This window comes from Lutra lutra, chromosome 8, assembly GCF_902655055.1.
Source record: "Lutra lutra chromosome 8, mLutLut1.2, whole genome shotgun sequence".
NCBI classification, from domain to species: Eukaryota; Metazoa; Chordata; class Mammalia; order Carnivora; family Mustelidae; genus Lutra; species Lutra lutra.
Window position 1 is genome coordinate 5114481 of NC_062285.1, and position 21740 is coordinate 5136220.

The 21740-nt window shown below is 42.5% G+C and overlaps 1 protein-coding gene and 1 long non-coding RNA gene across 3 annotated transcripts in view; one reads left to right on the forward strand and one right to left on the reverse strand.

Annotated features, from left to right (window-relative positions):
* The window catches only part of IL15RA (interleukin 15 receptor subunit alpha), a 50881-nt gene extending 41175 nt beyond the window's left edge, over positions 1-9706 (reverse strand). For both annotated transcript variants that reach the window (XM_047740980.1, XM_047740981.1), the window contains exon 1: positions 9579-9706. In XM_047740980.1, coding sequence (XP_047596936.1) covers positions 9579-9678 — 100 coding nt within the window. In that variant the 5' untranslated portion in view covers positions 9679-9706. The remainder of the gene's footprint in view (positions 1-9578) is intronic.
* A 56-nt stretch (positions 9707-9762) lies between these two features.
* On the forward strand, positions 9763-19174 carry LOC125106635 (uncharacterized). The gene is made up of 3 exons (XR_007129381.1): positions 9763-9866; positions 10605-11036; positions 18767-19174. It is a non-coding gene; the product is annotated as an uncharacterized LOC125106635 (long non-coding RNA).
* Positions 19175-21740: the final 2566 nt, after the last annotated feature.

Here is a 21740-nt window from a genome sequence, read left to right on the forward strand (position 1 = left end):
TGATATGATACTATATGTGGAAAAACCAAAAGACTCCACTCCAAAACTGCTAGAACTTGTATAGGAATTCAGTAAAGTGTCAGGATATAAAATCAGTGCACAGAAATCAGTTGCATTTCTCTACACCAACAAGATAGAAGAAAGAGAAATTAAGGAGTTGATCCCATTTACAATTGCACCCAAAACTATAAGATACCTAGGAATAAACCTAACCAAAGAGACTAAGAATCTATACTCAGAAAACTATAAAGTACTCATGAAAGAAATTGAGGAAGACACAAAGAAATGGAAAAAATGTTCCATGCTCCTGGATTCGAAGAATAAATATTGTGAAAATGTCAATGCTACCTAAAGCAATCTACACATTTAATGCAATTCCTATCAAAATGCCATCCATTTTTTTCAAAGAAATGGAACAAATAATCCTAAAATTTATATGGAACCAGAAAAGACCTCGAATAGCCAAAGGAATATTGAAAAAGAAAGCCAAAGTCAGTGGCATCACAATTCCGGACTTCAAGCTCTATTACAAAGCTGTCATCATCAAGACAGCATGGTACTGGCACAAAAACAGACACATAGATCAATGGAACAGAATAGAGAGCCCAGAAATGGACCCTCAACTCTATGGTCAACTCATCTTCGACAAAGCAGGAAAGAATGTCCAATGGAACAAAGACAGCCTCTTCAATAAATGGTGTTGGGAAAATTGGACAGCTACATGCAGAAAAATGAAATTGGACCATTTGCTTACACCACACACGAAAATAGACTCAAAATGGATGAAGGACCTCAATGTGAGAAAGGAATCCATCAAAATCCTTGAGGAGAACACAGGCAGCAACCTCTTCGCCCTCAGCCGCAGCAACATCTTCCTAGGAACATCACCAAAGGCAAGGGAAGCAAGGGCAAAAATGAAGTATTGGGACTTCATCAAGATCAAAAGCTTTTGCACAGCAAAGGAAACAGTTAACAAAACCAAAAGACAACTGACAGAATGGGAGAAGATATTTGCAAATGACATATCAGATAAAGGGCTAGTGTCCAAAATCTATAAAGAACTTAGCAAACTCAACACCCAAAGAACAAATAATCCAATCAAGAAATGGGCAGAAGACATGAACAGACATTTCTGCAAAGAAGACATCCAGATGGCCAACAGACACATGAAAAAGTGCTCCACATCACTCGGCATCAGGGAAATACAAATCAAAACCACCATGAGATATCACCTCACACCAGTCAGAATGGCTAAAATTAACAAGTCAGCAAATGACAGATGCTGGCGAGGATGCAGAGAAAGGGGAACCCTCCTACACTGTTGGTGGGAATTTAAGCTGGTGCAGCCACTCTGGAAAACAGCATGGAGGTTCCTCAAAATGTTGAAAATAGAACTACCCTATGACCCAGCGATTGCACTACTGGGTATTTATCCTAAAGATACTAACATAGTGATCCGAAAGGGCACGTGCACCTGAATGTTTATAGCAGCAATGTCCACAATAGCCAAACTATGGAAAGAACCTAGATGTCCATCAACAGACGAATGGATAAAGAAGAAGTGGTATATATACACAATGGAATACTATGCAGCCATCAAAAGAAATGAAATCTTGCCATTTGCGACGACGTGGATGGAACTAGAGGGTATCATGCTTAGCGAAATAAGTCAATCGGAGAAAGACAACTATCATATGATCTCCCTGATATGAGGGAGAGGAGATGCAACATGGGGGGTTAAGGGGGTAGGAGAAGAATAAATGAAACAAGATGGGATTGGGAGGGAGACAAACCATAAGTCACTCTTAATCTCACAAAACAAACTGAGGGTTGCTGGAGGGAGGGGGGTTGGGAGAAGGGTGGTGGGGTTATGGACATTGGGGAGGGTTTGTGCTATGGTGAGTGCTGTGAAGTGTGTAAACCTGGCAATTCACAGACCTGTACCCCTGGGGATAAAAATATATGTTTATAAAAAATAAAAATAAATTTAAAAATTGCATTAAATCTATAGATCAAGTTGGGAAAGAAGTGATATCTTAATAATATTGAATCTTCTCAATATCTATAAACACAGTATCTCTCTCAATTTATTTAAATCTTCAGTAATTCATCTCAGAAATGTTTTGTAGTTTTTGGTTACTGATTTTATACATTTTTTTTTGTCAGATGTATTCCTAAATATTTCTTGTGGTTTTTTTTTTATGTTAACACAAATGGTTTTTTTCAAATTTTTTCCAATTTCTGACTGCTTGTTGCTGGTATGTTATATATTGATATTTGTAAGTTAATTGTGTATTCTGCAATTTTGCTAAACTCACTTATTCTAAGAGCATTTTTATAGATTCCATAGGATTTTCTATAGAGATGATCATGTCATGAGATTATTTGAGTATATTTCATGATTCCATTCTATCCACTCTGTTGGCTCACTAACTGTGATCCTTTCAATCATACGATTTTGGTGGTTGCTTTAGGGTTAATGGTATATGTCTTTATCTCATCACAGTTCACCTTCAAGTGACATTATACTGCTTCACATATACAGTATATGAACCTTAAGCACTATCCTTCCATTTCTCTTCTCACAGCCTTTGTGCTCTTGTGGTCATACATTTTGCTTCTACATATATTATAAACACCAAAACAGATTTTTTTTTTGCTTTAAATACTTGATTACATATTTTATTGGGTCTGTATTTTAATAGATATTTACTCTCTATTTATTACTCATCATTTCCGGGTGTTTTGTGGCAAGAGGATTTTTCAGAATATCTAACTTTCTGCTGAAAAAGGAAATCTACTAGTGGTCTAGTAGATTGTAAACGGGCCTCAAAGAATGATAATAATTGATAATAATAATTGATATATGAATGCACAAGGATGTCCATATACTGAAGCCAGCCCCCTCAGTCACATGATGGCCCCTTATTTACCCTCCAAAGCTGGGCTCTCCAAAACGGCACTGGAGTGGGAGCCTGGGTGGCTCAGTGGGTTGAAGCCTCTGCTTTCAGCTCAGGTCATGATTCCAGGGTTCTGGGATCGAGTTCTGCATCGGGCTCTCTGCTCAGCGGGGAGCCTACTTCTCCATCTCTCTCTGCCTGCCTCTCTGCCTACTTGTGATCTCTCTCTCTCTCTGTCAAATAAATAAATAAAATCTTAAAAAAAAGGGCACTGGAGACAGTACATTTGATTGTATCAGTAGCCTTTCTTCCTAGAGACCCTGATCACATCTTTTGACACTTCAGTGATCATTTCTCTATATATTTTCCCATAACATTATTCCTTAGATATTGCACATAAGCAAGTGTTGCCTTATTTACAATCTTGTGAGCTCTTTGGAAGCGGTGAATGTCTCTCAGCATTCTCCGGTGCTCCCACAGTGCTAAGCCTAGTATGTGATAGGTGCCTTCTGGGGCTAGTGGCTTATGAATATCAGAGAGGAATGGATGAAGTAATGTCAATAGTTATAAATACAAGATTCTGGAATTTTAGAAACTCTTAAGTAGCCAAAAAAAAAAAAAAATCATATACAAGTCCCAGTGATCATAAATGAAGTCACCAAAATAGTGTGCTGGGCCACACCTTTCTCTACTTTGTAGAACTCATGAATCAGACTTCTTTATCAAGTTGGCTTACGTAGTCTAATATAATGAGATTCCTTGGCCTACTCTCACATCTGGAGTTCAAACGGTATTGTTAGCATGCCCCTCCCACTCTTTGAGTAGACTCAGAATCCGCTCCAATATTTTTTTTTGGGTCTTATTCTGCCATTCATATGTCTACAGTATTCTCAGTGTGGTAGGAAGTATCAGATGTAAGTTCCCCCTCACGAAGCTCACTGTGACACTGAGGCATCGAAAACATAAAGGCCTCTACGTTCGCAGCAATGCATTTGCCTTCATTATTTTTCTAGCCGAAATGCCAGCCAAGCCAAGCCAGCATGTTCATTTCCTTTTGGCACTCCCTGTAAGTAGGCACTCTTCCCAGGTCATTATCTTTAACTCATCAGTTCTGTTCTTTCTCTCTCAGGCTCCTTAACTGAAATTCCCAGCCCACATTTTGTGCGGTAGATGAATTCATCTTGGTTGGGGTCCTTAAAGATTGATTCGCGAGGGCCTGAAACAGCTGTGTGGCCCTAGGCTGAAGGGCAAGCAAAAGGGAAAGTAGAAATACAGTCCGCGCCTGCAGGGCTCCAGAGGAGATCCGCCCCCTCTTCTCTCCCTTCCTGAGACAGCCTCGGTTCAGAATTTCACCATTTACAAGAACTGGTGCAAAAGTCTCTAACTTGGCTGTCTGCCCCCAGACCTTCCTGACTACAGTTCACTCTTCACATGCTTTATGACAGTCATCTTTCCCCCATGCCGGTCCAGGAATGTCCCTCCTGCCCAGAGACCTTCAGGGGCTCCCTACTTCTCAGAAGAAAATCAAGTCTTTCCTAGTAGAAAACATTCAGATAACATCAACTGAGCATGATGAGTAACAGGAGTATGACTCCAAGTGTATATGTTCGGGGATTTTTATACATTTATTTACACGGTTACACACTATATAGTAAAATCAATTTGGCAAAAGTGCTTTAGCCCAAGACAAGTTAGTTGAAGTGATGATTTGATTAAAAAAGAATATCCCCAGAAGCATTTCTGCCACTTTATTTTAGACTTTGAGTTTTCCCTTGTCCTTTTTGCTCTATATAGCTTATTTTCATCCAATTGTTCCTACGCTGTGCTTTTTAGAATATCAAACATTTTGAAATAACCTAAATATCCAATCTACACATTGTAAGGAACTGTTTAAACAAATTGTAAAATATTGTAAAATGTATGCATAAAATATAAATGTATAAAATGTATGCATAAATGTTATCTATGGTAACTTTATAGTTCTATAACCCCAAATTGGTTCCAATTTATAAAGTCATGGAAAAATTACCAAACAAGATCTGCTGTAATTACTTAAAAATGATTCTGAAAAAACCTCCAAATTCTATAGCCTTTTTGAGCTACTTCTTTTTTAGTTTTATTTCCTTTTTACAAAGTCAATTCAAGGGGCGCCTGGGTGGCTCAGTGGTTAAAGCTTCTGCCTTCGGCTCAGGTCATGATCTCAGGGTCCTGGGTCGGGCTCTCTGCTCAGCAGGGAACCTGCCTCCTCCTCCTCTCTCACTGCCTGCCTCTCTGCCTACTTGTGATCCGTCTGTCGAATAAATAAAAAAAAAATCTTAAAACAAAACAAAACAATGTCAATTCAAATTATGACAAAAATGAGAAAAGGCAGACCATTACAGACATACACACACACACAACTCATAGTGTCTCCCTACTCAGTGATAGCTACTTCTAGATCTTCTGGTAAAAATGGAATAATATGATGCATATTACTTGAAAACAACTGCATTTAATTCCTGCAGTCCTCCACTGTTGAACATTCAGGTTGAGTTCAAGAAATCCCATATTTTGTGCATTTAAGTTTTTATGACTTTTTTTTTTTTTTGCTATGAGTAGCAGTACAAAACAATAATAACTAGATAAAATTGATCTGAAACAGAAAATGAAAGGTTTGGGCAAAACTCCCCAGAATTCTGAAAAATGGTTTTACACAAAAATTGTAAAACCACCTCAAAGCATACTAATACCCCGTGTAACAGAACCCAAGATGGTATATTTATCTTCAAACAAATCCTCATCTTTAGCTGCTTTTGGCAAATCATCTGCAGCCTTTCAGGTAGTGAGGATCTTTAAGAAGTAAATTCCTTCCTGCCCAAGATGATCAGTTTTCCCTCCAAGAAATGCCTTTTGACTAAGAACAGGTGACAGCAATTTGTTCTATCTGTTAGAATGGTAAACTTGCAGGAACTTATCTGAGACTTCACTATTTGTTCTGCTCATGAGAAGAAATGGGCTTCTCTCTGTAATTTCTGATCAGGATCTTAGCACCAAGTAGCAAATTTAATAATTTGTATCCACCTCCCTTCTAAGCTCATTTAAAAACATTAGATGCAGGCTCTTCTGCTAGCCCTTTGTTCATCTTTACCCCATAACCACGCTGTCTGGATTATTGTAACCTTATAATAAGTCTCAAAATCAGAAGTGTTACTTCTCCAACTTAGAGAAAGTCGCTTTTCAAAGTTGTTTTGGCTATACTGGGTCTTAGGCATTTCCATGCGAATTTTGGAATCAGTTTGTTAATTTTTGCAAGAAATTTGGATGTGGGGGAGGAATATGGTTACCTTAGCAATACTGATTTGTCCAGTCCATGAGCATGGTATATGTCTCCATTTGTTTAGGTCTGCTTTATTTTCTCTCAGCAGTGGTTTGTGGTTTTTAGCATACAGGTCTTTCTCATCTTTTGTCACATTTATCCATAAGTGGTTCATACATTTTGATGCTATTGCAAATGATACATATATTTTAAAATTTCAACCAATTGCTAATGGATAGAGATACAATTGATTTTCACGGACTGATGTTTTGTCTATGGCGATCAACCCTTATATGAACATCTGATGTTCAAAATAAGTGTAAGAGCAATTCAGTTGAGATCATCTTTCAACAAATTGTACTGGGACGATTGGATATCCATATGCAAAGATCCCCAAACCGGGGCGCCTGGGGGTCTCAGTGGGTTAAGCCGCTGCCTTTGGCTCAGGTCATGATCTCGGGGTCCTGGGATCGAGTCCCACATCGGGCTCTCTGCTCAGCAGGGAGCCTGCTTCCCTCTCTCTCTCTCTCTGCCTGCCTCTCTGTCTACTTGTGATCTCTCTCTGTCAAATAAATAAATAAAATCTTTAAAAAAAATCCCCAAACCAAGCCAATACGGAACTTTAAATCTGCACTTTGTATTATATAAAAAATTAACTCAAAATAATTCACAGACAGAAATGTAAAATCTTAAGGCTATAAAACATCTAGAAGTAAGACCTTGAGTTAGCAAAGATTTCTTAGAGAGGACACTGAAAGTATAATACATAAAAGAAAGAGACTGAACTTCATTAAAATGAAAACTTTCTGTTCTTTATCAGACACTGTTAAGAGAATGAAAGGACAAGCCACAGACTCTGAGAAAATATTTGCAGATCATATTTGATAAAGGTCTTGTGTCCCAAATATATAAAGAACTTTTGAAATTCACCATAATAATTCAACAACTCAATTTTTAAAAGAGCAAAAGGTATAACCAGATGCTTTACCAAATAAGATGTATTTGATGGCAAATAAGCAAATGGAAAGAAGCTCAACATCACCGGTTATTAGGAAAATGCAAATTTAAAACTATGAGAAAAAAATACGAGAGTCCACTACACACCTATTAGAATGGATACAATTAAAGAGACTGACCAACCACACACACACACACACACACACACACACACACACACACACAGTTTGGTAAGCAAATGAGATGACTGAATGGGTTAACTTTATTGTGGTCATCGTTTCACAAGATGGACATATATTAAATCGTGTTGTGTATCTTAAGCTTACACAATATTATATGTCAATTACATCTCAATAAAGCTGGAAAAAATTTTCCAAGGGGGAAAAAAGAAAAAAGACCGGCCCTACCAAGTGCTGACAAGGATGTGGAGAAACTGGAATTCACACGTCGCTGGTGGGAATATAAAAAACACACACATGTCATAGGATTCAGCCATTTTACGCCCATTGTCTCCACCCAAAAGAAATCCAAGCCTGTGTCCACACAAAACTGACATGTGAATGTTCATAACAGCTTTAAGCATAACAGCCCCAAACCAGAAACAGCCCAGATGTCCTGTAACAACCCAATGGATGAAGGAATGGTGTGATACCCATGCAATGAAATACTTCTCAGCAATAAAAAGGAATGAACTATTGATACAAATTATAAGATGGAGGGAGAATTCTCAGAACAATTCCCGTGGCTGAAAGTAGCCAGACTAGAAAGAGTACGTTTTGTATGACTTCATTTATGTAACATTCTAGAAATAACAGCAAGTCAAGAGCCACCGAAATCCCAGGGAGGTGGCTGGGGGATAGGGCTGGGTGGGAGGTAAGGGTTACTCAGGACAAGAGGAAATTTTGGTAGTGAGGGGTGTTTATCTTCATGATCATGATGGTTTCATGAGTGGAGACATTTACCTTGAAATGTATCAAATCATGTAATTAAATGTATGAAGTTTATTATCTATTACATCTCGCCCAACCCGCTCAGGAAACTACTAAGGAACACGAGGAGCTGCTGAACAGCAGCAGTACCTTTGTGAGGTCAAAAACGAGGCTGTCGTGATGGGCTTTGGAGGTCCTGTCTGCAGAGTTCTCTGCACCTCCTGGGCTCTGAGTAAAGCTCATGTCACTTTCACACTGTGCTGGTCCAGCTGCCCTAGTCGCTGGCTACGGGGCACACTGGCTAGGGAGATGAGAGGAACTGACCAGGTCACCAGCGTAAGTCAGATTCTCAGATGCGGCGCAGGGAATCTATAGTCTCAAGAAAATAAAAGTTAGGCAAACATGGCAGAGCTACCGAGATCACACCAGACCACCTGGCGACCACTGTGGATGGAACCTCTGGGCAAGTCCTGGGTAGGCAGACTGGCCCGACTGGATGTAAAGTATTGGGAGTCTTGCCTTAAAACACGCCCCTCCCACCCCAACCGCCCACAACATGGGGTGAACTAACTCTTGGAGAATCTATGAATGGGCTTTAATGGGTCCCCGGCCCCCAAATTAGATCATGTGCATTCATGCATTTTTCTGGGGAGAGGGTTCCTGGCTTTCATCGGACACTGCGAAGCTCCCTGACTGTTAAGAAGCGCCAACAAGGGTAGAGCCAGCCCATGTCTCCTTTCTCCTCCCTTCTCTCTAGCTCCCCAGAAAGAAAACCGATGAGTCACTACTTCGGTTCTTCCTGCCGAGATTACATCTACGCGACCTACGTTCGTCTGGAATACACGAGCCACCACCGACTTGACTCCTTCCCCTTGCGGGAGCGCGCCCTCCGCCAGCCCCAGGGCGTCCGCGCCCTCGCACGGCTTCCTGCGGCTCAAGCATGTGGAGCGGCTCCTGGTGCCTCCCGGGTGCAACCTGCCCAACACGTTTTCTCTCCCCAGGGACGCAGTCTCTACCGCGTCCTGTCCTGCCGCCACCCACTCGTATTATTTGCTTTTGTTCGAGGGTAGAGACCGGGTCGTTTTCCGTGCACCCCCGCGGGCACTGCTCGCGGTGCGGCAAGTGCGCGGCTTTCCCGGCGGGGCTCGGAGAACCGCCTTCACGCGTTTCTCGAATTTGCTGTGAAACAACCATCCCACCCATCCCCGGAGCCCCCGGAGCCCCCGAAGTGCAAACGCAGCTTCTTCCCTTTGCCTCGCGAGTGGGGAAGGCGTGGGATTCAAAGCGCGGCCGCCGGTCTCCCTGCCCCGCGTGAGCCCGCGAGCTGGGGCCGGTCGGCGGTCGGCGCTGCCCTCCCGACCGCTGCCTGCAGGTGTCCCCGTCCCCTCTCCCCGCGGGCGCTGCGCCCCTTTCGCCGGCACCGAGTGGCGGCCGGGGAGGTGCGGCGCTCGCTGCCCCCCGCCCCCCGCCCCGCCAGGGGCGCGCGCCTCTCCCTACCCGGCGTCGCGGGCTGGAGCAGCAGCAGCAGCAGCGACAGCAGCAGCGGCAGCGCGGGGAGCGCGCGGACCCTGCAGTCCGAGGGCGGCCGCCGGGCCATGGCCGGACGCTGGGCCGCTCTCCCGCCCGCCGGGCCCTGGGCTCGCAGCGGCCGGGACGCCCCGCCGGCCGCGCGGGCGGTCGCCGGACCGTCCCGGAGGAGGTGGCGGGCGCAGCTGCCAGGACCGGCCGCCCCGCGAGTGGCGTTCGCTTTCGCTTTTGCTTTAGCCCCCGGAGGGCCGGGGAGAGGTGAGGAGCCGCGACGTGACTCAGCATCCCCACCCCCTCCTCCAGAAAGCCCCGGCCGCCGCCGTGCCCCCCGCGCAGCCGCCCGCGTCCCCCGAGCGCCGCTGGCTGCGCGGGGCGGGGACCGTCCCCTGCCGGGACCTGGGGTCCTTCCCCTCCGCCTGTCTCCTCGCCCCTGGGGACCCCAGAAGTCCGTCTGGTCTTGTGTCTCGTGGCAGAGGGAGTCGGCGCCGTGGGGAAGCGAACGCTTATCAGGGAGCGCGGCTGGTGGGCGTTCGCAGCTGGTTTCTGCCGCGCGGGTCACTTCCCGCGCGCGTCCCCGCCGGTCGCTCCGGCCTCAGTGTAACAAGTGTCGCGGCTCTGTCCGGCAGGCGGGCGAGTGGCCCTGGGCTCCGCGGCTGCCTCCGATCCTGGTGGCCGCGGCGGTGTCGCCGCGCTGTGGCTGTCGGGTGTCCTGCCCCCTGTGCCACCTGCTCCTGCCTGCTGCGTCTCTGGCACCAGCACTTTGTCTGAATCCGGTCGCGAATTTCTTCCCCCAAGAAAAGTCAGACAGTTGAAGGGGGCGTGGGAGGCAGGAGCAGGTTGAAGGCCTCCTGTCCGCGCCGTGGTGCTTCTCTTTAGATGAGTTCTACTCTGTCGTCTTCCTCTTTTGCAAGTGGGTTTTTAATATTTTTCCTTCCTTCCTTCCTTCCTTCCTTCCTTCCTTCCTTCCTTCCTTCCTTCCTGGGACCTCAAATGAAGCCTGACGTTATTAGAGACCTGTCTGTGATGAGAGAGCTCTGGGCGCCCAGTCAGAAATTCCCGGTTACAGGAGGAAATTAGGCAAAACGAGCCATCTCTGGGCTGCAGTCTCTTTCCCCAGTGGTGACACCCAGAATCACTACAATATAGTGTCACAACCAGGAAATTGACCTTCATGAAGATCCTCAGGCCTTCAGCAAATTTTGTGGGCTTTCCACGCACTCACGCACTTCCATATTTAGCTCTGCAGAGGTTTGTCACACACGGATCCGTCGGTGACCACACTGTCAAGACTGGGCATAGGACCTTCTCGAGGATCCCTTCTTCTCCTCTGTTACAGCCACAGTGGCCTTCCTCTCTCAGCCTCGCTCTACACCCTGACAACCGTGGACCTATGCTCCATCTCTAGATTTGGTCCCTTGAAGAATGCTTGTAAGTGAAATTGTGCAGTTCGTAACCTTTAGAGGTGGACTTTTTTCCTCCCAGTGAAATCTCCTGGAGATCCCTTGGGGGCTGTCCTGTCAGTGGTTTGTTACATTTATAAGGAACACTGATAGTTTCTTTTTCTAAAATGTAGGCATCTCTGCCATCTACACTCCAGTAACCCCCTGCTTTTATAAACGCATTAGTTTCCTAGACCTGTTGTAACAAAGTACCCAATTGCAGCATCATAGGGAAGCTCTATTTTTAATTTCTTAAGGAATCTGCACACTGTTTTTCGAAGTGGCTACACCGACTTGCATTCCCACCAAGAGTGTAAGAGGGTTCCCCTTTCTCCACATCCTCTCCAACACACGTTTTTTCCTGTCCTGTTGATAAACAATCCTAAAATTTGTATGGAACCAGAAAAGACCCTGAATTGCTAAGGAAATGTTGAAAAAGAAAAACAAAACTGGGGCATCATGTTGCCTGATTTCAAATTTTACTACAAAGCTGTGATCACCAAGACAGCATGGTACTGGCACAGAGACCAGTGGAACAGAGTAAAGAGTCCAGATATGGACCCTCAACTCTATGGTCAAATAATCTTCGACAAAGCAGGAAAAAATATACAGTGGAAAAAAGACACTCTCTTCAATAAATGGTGCTGGAGAAATTGGACAGCTATGTGTAGAAAAATGAAACTCAACTATTCTCTCATACCATACACAAAGATAAACTTGAAATGGATGAAAGACCTTAACGTGAGTCAGGAATCTATCAAAATCCTAGAGGAGAACATAGGCAGTAACCTCTTTGTCATCGGCCACAGCAACTTCTTTCAAGATATGTCTCCAAAGGCAAAGGAAACAAAAGCGAAAATGAATTTTTGGGATTTCGTCAAGATCAAAAGCTTCTGCACAGCAAAGGAAACAGTCAACAAAACAAAAAGGCAACCCACGGAATGGGAGAAGATATTTGCAAATGACACTACAAAGGGCTGATATCCAAGATTTATAAAGACCTTCTCAAATTCAACACCTAAAATACAGATAATCATGTCAAAAAATGGGCAGAAGACATGAACAGACACTTCTCCAAATAACACATTCAAATGGCTATCAGACACATGAAAAAATGTTCATCATCATTAGCCATCAGGGAGATTCAAATCAAAACCACATTGAGATACCACCTGACACCAGTTATAATTGCCAAAATCAACAGGTAGTTTATTGTTTAATTGATTTTGAAGCAGTAGTCTCTCCAGTTCTGTATTTTATTGACCAGGTGTCTCTTTTCTTAGCACTTGTACACACAGAAAAGACAACAATGAATGGATGCTATGCAGATAAAACAGCAGTATTGAATAGTTCTCAGACCTCTTCCAAGTCTTCAAGAAAAGCTGAATTACATTTCCCCAGACACACACTTGTTAAATACCACTGTTTCCCCTGTTATTTTGTCAATAACCTGCCTGTTCCTCCCCGGCAAGAGTCCTGTGGATATCTGCTTTTGAGCATATGGGTGAGAATTCTGATGCTGAAGGGATATATATGTGTGTGTGTATGTGTGTGTGTGTATACATACATACATGTATATAGATATATATATATATCTATATATCTCAAGACCATGATGAGCTATTCCCTTACACCTGTGAGAATAACTGTTTCCATCTTCAGACTAGCTATTATCAAAGGACAAGAAATAACAAGTGCTGGTGAAGATGTGGAGAAGTAGGAACCCTTGTGCACAGTTGCGGGAACATAAACTGGTGCAGCTGGCATGCAGAACAGTATGAAGCTTATTTTAAAAATTAAAAATATGGGACGCCTGGGTGGCTCAGTGGGTTAAAGCCTCTGCCTTCAGCTCAGGTCATGATCTCAGGGTCCTGGGATTGAGCCCTGCATCGGGCTCTCTGCTCAGCGGCGAGCCTGCTTCCTCCTCTCTCTCTCTGCCTGCCTCTCTGCCTACGTGTGATACTCTGTCTGTCAAATAAATAAATAAAATCTTAAAAAAAATTAAAAATAGAAGTACCATAATATCCAGCCATTCCACTTCCGGGTATTTATCCAAAGAAAACAAAAGCACTAACTGGAAAAAGACACCTGCTCCCCCATCTTCACTGCAACATTATAATAGCCAAGATATATCAACAACCTGAGTGTCCACTGATGGATGAGTGGATAAGGAAATTGTCTTACACACACACACACACACACACACACGAATATCATTCAGCCATAAAAAGGGGAATGAAATCTTGCTATTTGTGACAACATGAATGCACCTCAAGGGCATTGTGCTTAGGGAAATGATAGAGAAAGACAAATAATGTATGAGCTTTCTTATCTATGGAAACTAGAAAGTTAAAAAAAAAAAAAGAAAGAAAAGCAATTCGATACAAAAACACTATTTGAAACCACAGCCCTGGGGCCCATCTTGATGGATATAAAGTAACATTATTATTTGTATGAAAAGACATTATAGAAGAAAAATGGAATATAAAATAGTATTCTGAAGACAAAGTAATTGCTTGTTACTATGCAGAACACTTGTGTGTACATTAGTAAAGACAGATTATATAGGACGTTGTAAAATACACATAGAAAGAAAAAGAAGGGTAAGGTGGACTGAGAATGCTTTATGGGGGAAGGTGCCACTTTAGGTATGTTCTCATTGAGAAGATGACATTTGAGCCAAGACATGAAGGAGACAAGGGCATTTGGCAGGTGGATAACTGGGGGGAGGAGGAATGTTCTAGACAGAGTAGACAGCCCATATGGGCACCCGAAGCCCATACTGGGATTGGTATGCTTGGTGAGTTCCAGAGCCTGGCTGGTGGGAGAACAGTGAGCAAGGGGAGGGTATTAGGGGAAGAAATTGGAGGTATCATGGAACAAGGCTATGTGGGGTCTCTGTAAGGACTTTGGCTTTTACCCCGTGTGAAATGGGGAGCCATTGTATGGTTTTAAAAACAGGAATGAGGCATTTGGACTTGTTTCTTTAAAGGATCACTCTGGCTCCTGTGTGGAGAATAGACAGGGGGCTGGTGGGAGCCAGGAGGCCGGTTAGAGGGCTCCTGCAGTGGTCTACATAATAAGTATGTAAGGAAAGAAACAGTAAAAAGTTTAAAAAATGAAATTAAATTTCATCATTTCTGCCTCCTTCAGTGGCTCTCCACAGACTTGAGTATAAAATCCAAACTCCCCAGTGTGGTGATGAGTGGAAGATTCATGGTCTGGTCCCTTCTTCCTCTCACTCACATCGTGTCTCTTATTACTGCTGTACTCGTTTTAATCACAGGCATGTCGAGCCTTTGTACTGTCCCCTTTCCTGGGAATATCTGTCTCTACATCTCCTATAATTTGCCTGCTCTTTACAATACAGTTCAAGAACCTCCTTTAGAAAACAATCCTTGACCCCCTTTCCCCGTGTGGGGTCAGCCCCTCTCTGTGCATGCTCTTTATCCCACTGTGTTGTAATGATCTCTTTGTTTATTGTGGTTTTTACTAGTGGCTTTCCAACTTGGTGGACCCAGACCTCTTTTTCCTACCACAACTCCAGCACACATGGATACAGGTTTATTCTTTGTAAACTACCTAAGATGGTTGTACAGAAGGGTGTCAGCTAAAAATGTTAAGTGCAAGTTAGGAGTTGAGGGTGTTGAGAGAAATACTAGAACTATCTATGATACTGAGCCAGAGCCATCTGTCAAGGCAGGGTGCCAGAGCACCAGGAAGGTAGACGGGGAGGCTCCATGAGCAGATGGCAAGAGAAACTCTACCCTAGGTAAGTTCCAACAGCTGGAACCAATGTTCCCAGTGTTCCCACTATCACTTTTTTTTTTTTTAAAGATTTTATTTATTTATTTGACAGAGAGAAATCACAAGTAGGCAGAGAGGCAGGCAGAGAGAGAGGAGGAAGCAGGCTCCCTGCTGAGCAGAGAGCCCGATGTGGGGCTCGAACCCAGGACCTGGGATCATGACCTGAGCCGAAGGCAGCGGCTTAACCCACTGAGCCACCCAGGCGCCCCGACCCCACGAGGGGTTCTTGATGGTCTCCCCGTTCTCTTCCACTCCCAAACCCTCACCTACCTTCCTGATCTTATCTCCTTCGGAAGAGAACTTGGAAAAAGAGAAAAACCTTTAAAGAATCTCCTGCTTTCAGCTTTGTTTTTTTTTTTTTTTTTTTTTTTTTGATTCATCCCTAAATAGGATAAAACCGAGGAAGAAAAGGAGAGAACCTGAGGGTTTCAGGACTGAAAGCCCAGGACTTTTCTGGGAATCTCAAACCCAAATGCCTAGAAGGGCCAGACAGCAGGGTTGGTGGGTAGGAGATAAGACAGAGTGGGAAGAAAGTCCTTGTAGACTGTGAGGAGGCAATGTGTGGCCAGTGCCACCAGATTTTTAATTTTTGAAGAAACTTTAAAAATATAGATCCTTCTGTGAAATCTTCCAGTTTACAAATAGTGAATGTTGTCTTAGAAAAAAAAACAACAATCAAAACACTACACAAGTCAAACAAAGCCCATCTACAGGTTTTGCAACATCTAATATATAGTAATCTTTTTATTCAGACAACTATTTTTTTAAGATTTTATTTATTTATTTGGCACACACACACACACACACACACACACACACACACACACACACATCAAAAGTAGGCAGAGAGGCAGGCAGAGAGAGGGGGAAGCAGGGTCCCTGCCAAGCAGAAAGCCCAATACGGGGCTTGATCCCAGGAGCCTAAGACCATGACCTGAGCTGAAGGCAGAGTCTTAAAACCCTCTGAGCCACTCAGGCACCCCGATTCAGACAACTATTCAAAGTGTTTCCCAGGCTTCCCTGGGTGGCTCAGTTGGTTAAGCATTGGAGTTTCCATTTTGATTTTGGCTCAGGTCATAATATTAGGGTTGTGAGATCAAGCCCCATGGCAGGCTTCATGCTGGGTGTGGTGTCTGCTTAAGATTCTCTCTCTCACTCCCTTCTGCTCCTTCCCTCCTCCCTCTCTAAAAATAAAAATAAAATAAAATAAGAGCATTTCTCTTCCTTTACCGTGTTAGAAATCGGAAATAGTAATTTACCGACATGAGTTTGAGTCGTGAGTTTTGAAATCTTAGATCCATGACCAATCACAATAGGTAACCCACCACCTCTTGGAACATTTTGCAAAAAGTGTGTGTGTGTATTTTTTGCATGAAGGATCCATAATTTTCATCAGCTTTTTCAAAAGAATCCTTGACCTAACCAGTTAAGAATAAAATGTCTACAAATTATAAACATTGTAATTTTTTAAATGTGAGAACTTACAGATTTTGTGTTGAAACATAAGCTATTTATGATCTTAAAATTACTTTATTTCTCTGGGGTTAGAATTGTGGTTAGAGTCATCTCTCTCTTTTCCTCCAAGTGATTTCTACAGCTATGTCATAAACAATGTGTTAAAAACCACGAGAGACTATGGACCCAGGGAAACAAACTGAGAGTTTCAGAGGGCGGGGGGAACAGGGTGATGGGTATTGAGGAAGGCATGAGTTGTGATGAGCACTGGGTGTTATAAGTAACTAATGAATCATTGAACATTACATGGAGAACTAATAATGTACTATACAGTGACCAACTGAGCATAATAATTTAAAAAATCCTAATAATTGTGAAGATTGGAAAAAATCCAAATATCCATTAATGGGAAATGAGTGGATGAATGGATATGTAACATGCATACAAGAAAATACCATCCAGTCATAAAAAAATTTTTTGGTCTCTTTTTTTTTTTTGTTAAAGATTTTATTCATTTATTTGAGAGAGAGAGAGAAAGAGCGTGAGAGAGCATGAGCAGGGGTGGGGGTTGAGGCAGAGAGAGAAGTGGGCTCCATCCCAGGACTCTCAGATCATGACCTGAGCCAAAGACAGACGCTAACCGACTGAGCCACCCAGGCATCCCTCTTTTTTTTTTCTTACAGCATAATTGACATACAAGATCCTGTTTGTTTCAGGTGTACATCAAAATCATTTGATATTTTTCTACATTATGAAATGGTCCCCATGGTAAGTGTAATTACCCTGTCACCATACAAAGTTACCACAATACTGAATATACTCCCTGTGTGTACATTACATCCCCATGACTTATTTATCTTATAACCAGAAGTTTGTACCTTTTAATCAATATCCTTCTACTTTTTTTTCCCCCATTTCTTCACCCCCCTTTCCTCTGGTAACCAAAGATGTTTCCTGGGTCTATGAGTCTGTTTCCATTTTGTTTTTTTCATTTGCTTCTTCTGTTTTTTTGGTTCCCCCATATAAATTAAATCACATGGTCTTTGTCTTTGTCAGACTCCCTCTGACTTCACTAGAGGGCATAATATCTTCTAGTCCCATTCACGTTGTTGGAAATGGCAAGATCTCTTTCTTTTCTACGGCTGAGTAATATTCCATTGTGTACATATACAACAAATTATTCATCCACAGTTGGACACTTAGCTTGTTTACATATCTTGGCTATTGTAAATAATGCTGCTGTGAACATGGGGGTTCATACGTCTCTGTGAACTCGTGTTTTCATTTTCTTCACGTGAATACCAGGACAAGGAGTTCCTCGAATTCTGATAGTTCTAGTTTTAATTTTTGAGGGACCTCCATGCCGTTTTCCAGAGCGGCTGCACCAGTTTGCATTCCCACCAAAACAGTGTAGGAGGCTCCCCTTTCTCCACAGCCTCGCCACACCTGTTGTTTCTTGTGTTCTTGATTTTAGTCATTCTGCTAGGTGTGAGGTGGTATCTCATTGTGGTTTTTATTTGCATTTTCCTGATGATGAATGATGTTGATCATCTCTTCATGTGTCTTTTGGCTATCTAGGTATCTTCTGTTCATGTCTTCTGCCCATTTTTTAATTGGGTTGTTTTTTTTATATTAAGTTGTGTAAGTTCTTTATATTTTTTGAATATTAATCTCCTTTTAAAAAGTTTTGAACCATGTTGTATCATCTACTTTAAAAATTTAAAAATTCTCATGAGAACATTAAACATCTTATTTTTAAAGTAGTACTTTTAATTCACGGGTGATTTTTAAAAATTAAAACATGGCAAGCCAACAGCTATAATGCAATTTTCCAGGTATGCTTTCCAGTGAAAGTTTACTTTGACCATTTTATTAGGAAGATGTTTAGTATAAAGTAGCTGTTTTAAAAGATTTTATTTATTTGTTTATTTATTTGTCAGAGAGAGAGAGTGCACAAGCAGGGAGAGGCAGAGAGAATAGCAGGCTCCTCGCTGAGCAAGGAGCCCAATGTGGGACTTGATCCCAGGACCCTGGGATCATGATCTGAGCCTAAGGCAGTGGCCCAACCAACTGAGCCACCCAGGTATCCCTAAAGTAGCTGTTTTAAATAAGTAATATACCTAAAGTAAACAGGCTTCTAAAATGAAAATGTTTCCAACAAAATGAAAATATAAAATGTTTCCAAAATAATTAACTAATAAGAGATTTAAAGTCTAGCATGCTGGTAGACTGGGAGACTCATTTAGGCAAGACTGTTGCATACCTAAAAGATAGTTCATATGTTCCAGATACTCTCTTTACATACTCTTCCAAAACAAATGGGACAATTTTTGTTTGCTGTTTTAGTTGCAAAAGAAATTTGAAAACAGAGATGTGCTTTATACCTCGTGACTCATTTTGAACAGCCTTAAAAGGAGGGGATATGCCTTTTTTACTCTTTCTCCTCCTTTCTGGCAGAAATGCAGACATAATGACTGGAGCTCCAGCAGTCCTATTGGACCACGAGGATTCCTGATAATCCAAGCACAAACCACCTATATAGTAGAAAGAAGATAGAAAAGTCTGGGTCCCTGACACCAGGGACATCAGCCTGGACTATCTTCCTTTGGCCTCTTGAATTTGAGAGATAATAAATACCTATCTAATTTGTCATGATTATTTTTGGTTTCTCTCTTACTAACAACTAAATGTTATTGTAACAACACACTTAAAAAGAGAAATTATATTTCAGATAGACTTGTGTTTTTTCCCCTTATAGATTTTCCTTTTATTAGCCATGTTATTTTCATTTCTGCAATGGAAAAATATATAATATACTCATTATTTTCATCAATTTTGAGGTACTATTAAGCCTGTTCTCACATCTTCATTAGTGGCTTAGAATGAATTTTGTTATATTTCATTTATAAAATGCATACAATTATGTTGTGCTTTTAAAGAAAAAGAGGCCAGTTTTTTTTTTCTTTTTTAAAAAATTATTTTTATTAACAGATAATGTATTATTTGCCCTAGGGGTACAAGTCTGTGAATCACAGCACTCACCATAGCACATACCCTCCCCAATGCCCATCACTCAGCCACCCTGTGTTCCTACTCCCCCACCCCCCAGCAACCCTCAGTTTGTTTTGTGAGATTAAGAGTCTTATGGTTTGGCTCCCTCACAATCCCCTGCCCTGCCTCTCAAATTCCTCATATCAGGGAGACCATATGATAATTGTCCTTCACTGATTGACTTATTTCGCTCAGCATAATACCCTCTAGTTCCATCCACGTCATTGCAAATGGCAAGATTTCATTTCTTTTGATGGCTGCATAGTATTCCAGTGTGTGTGTGTGTGTGTGTGTGTGTGTGTGTGTGTGTGTGTACCACGTCTTTTTTTTTTTAAGATTTTTAATTTATTTATTTGACACAGAGAGAGAGAGATCACAAGTAGGCAGAAAAGAGGAAGGGAAGCAGGGTCCCTGCCTAGCAGAGAGCCCAATGTGGGGCTTGATCCCAGGACCCTGGGATCATGGCCTGAGCCGAAGGCAGAGGCTTTAACCCACTGAGCCACTCAGGTGCCCCTATACTACGTCTTCTTTATCCATTCATCTGTTGATGGACATCTAGGTTCTTTCCATAGTTTGGCTATTGTAGACTTTGCTTCTATAAACATTGGGTTGCATGTGCCCCTTCAGATCCCTACATTTGTATCTTTAGGGCAAATACCTAGGAGTGCAATTGCTGGGTCATAGGATAGCTCTATTTTCAACTCAACACCCAAAGAACAAATAATCCAATCAAGAAATGGGCAGGAGACATGAACAGATATTTCTTCAAAGAAGACATCCAGATGGAGAAAGGAGGAATAAGAAAAAATATATATATTTTTTAAAATTACATATATGTATATGTAATTAAACTGGTGAATAAAACAGAGCCACCCACTTGATTTTGGGTGTGTTCTGGTCTCTTAGAATAAACTACCTCCCAAAATATGAAAGAAGAAAGAAAAACTTATATATATACCAAAACAAGGGTAAACATGATGAAGGAATGGAATATGACTGTAAAGATGAAAATTTAAAGATTCTAAAAAAGGAGTTAATAAGTTGGTTGGAAAAAAAAAGAGGAGAGAATGTGATCAGTCTGGAGCTAGATTTAGGGTATATTTTGATCTGTTAAAAGAAATTATATCCCAATATTTTAAAGAAAAAAAAAACTGTATACAAAAATAAGGTTAAATACAATGAAGGGATAAAATATGACTATAACAATGAAAATTTAAAAAGACTTTTTAAAAGGTATTGATAAGATAAAATATTAAAAATGTTAAAAGAGGAAAGAGGAAAAGTAAAAAAAATAGAATAAGAAAAAATAAAATTAAAAAAATTTAACTTTGCAAGACTAAAGGATCATGGGGAAAAAGCCATGAATTCTATGTCTTGCTTTCCCCTACCTCTGGAGTCCTGCTGTTCTCGTTGATCTGTGAACTTGGTCTTGGCTGGATGTTCTTGTTGATCTTCTGGGGGAGAGGCCTGTTGTAGTGATTCTCAAATGTCTTTGCTGGAGGCGGAACCACACTGCCCTTGCCAGGGTCCGGGCTAAGTCATCTGCTCAGGTTCGTGCTCGGAGCTTTTGTTCCCTGAGCGCTTTCCGTAGAGCTTTGGAGGACGGGAATGAAGATGGCGGCCGCCCAGTCTCAGGCTGGAGGACCGAGCCCCACTCCTCAGTGCGCCCTCAAAGAAAAGCAGTCAGTCCCTCCCCTCTCCCTGGTCTCCGGCTGCGCTCTGAGCTCACCCAGACTGTGACTGAGCATTTCTGTCTCTGGTGCACAGCCCCATTTGGAGTCTCCAAACCCAGCAGATTCCTGCCACATGCTCCTTTGCTACTCCTCCCAGAGGAGGAATGGGGGGGGTGTCTCCCCAGATCTGCCATTTGTGGGGTCCCTCCTCAAAGAGCAGTGGCCCAAGTGTGCCTCTGATCACAGTTTAAGGTAAGCCTGAGCTGAGAGCCCCCCACTTGGCTCCGTCTGTGTAACCAGCTTCCCTGCTCCGATACCTGTGAGCTCTGCCACACCCAAACACCCCTGGTCTTTCTGTGACCCTGCATGTCCTGACACCACATTGTCCCCACGTGGGTTCCACCCCCGCTTAGCCTCTGGGGCAACGTCCCTCAGTGGAGCAGACTCTAAAAGTTCTGATTTTGTGCTCTGTTGCTCTGCCCTTGCCAGGAGCCAGCCCCTTCCCCGTGGTTTATCTTCCCATTGCTTCGGATTCACTTCTCCACATGTCCTTCCTTCCCGAAAGTGGTTGATTCTCTGTTCCTAGAATTGCTGCTCTTCCTCTCTTTCATCTCCTGTTGAGTTTGTAGGTGTACAGAACAGTTTGATAACCATCTAGCTGAACTCCTGTGACCTAATGCTATTTCAGTCTGGTACTCCGCCATCTT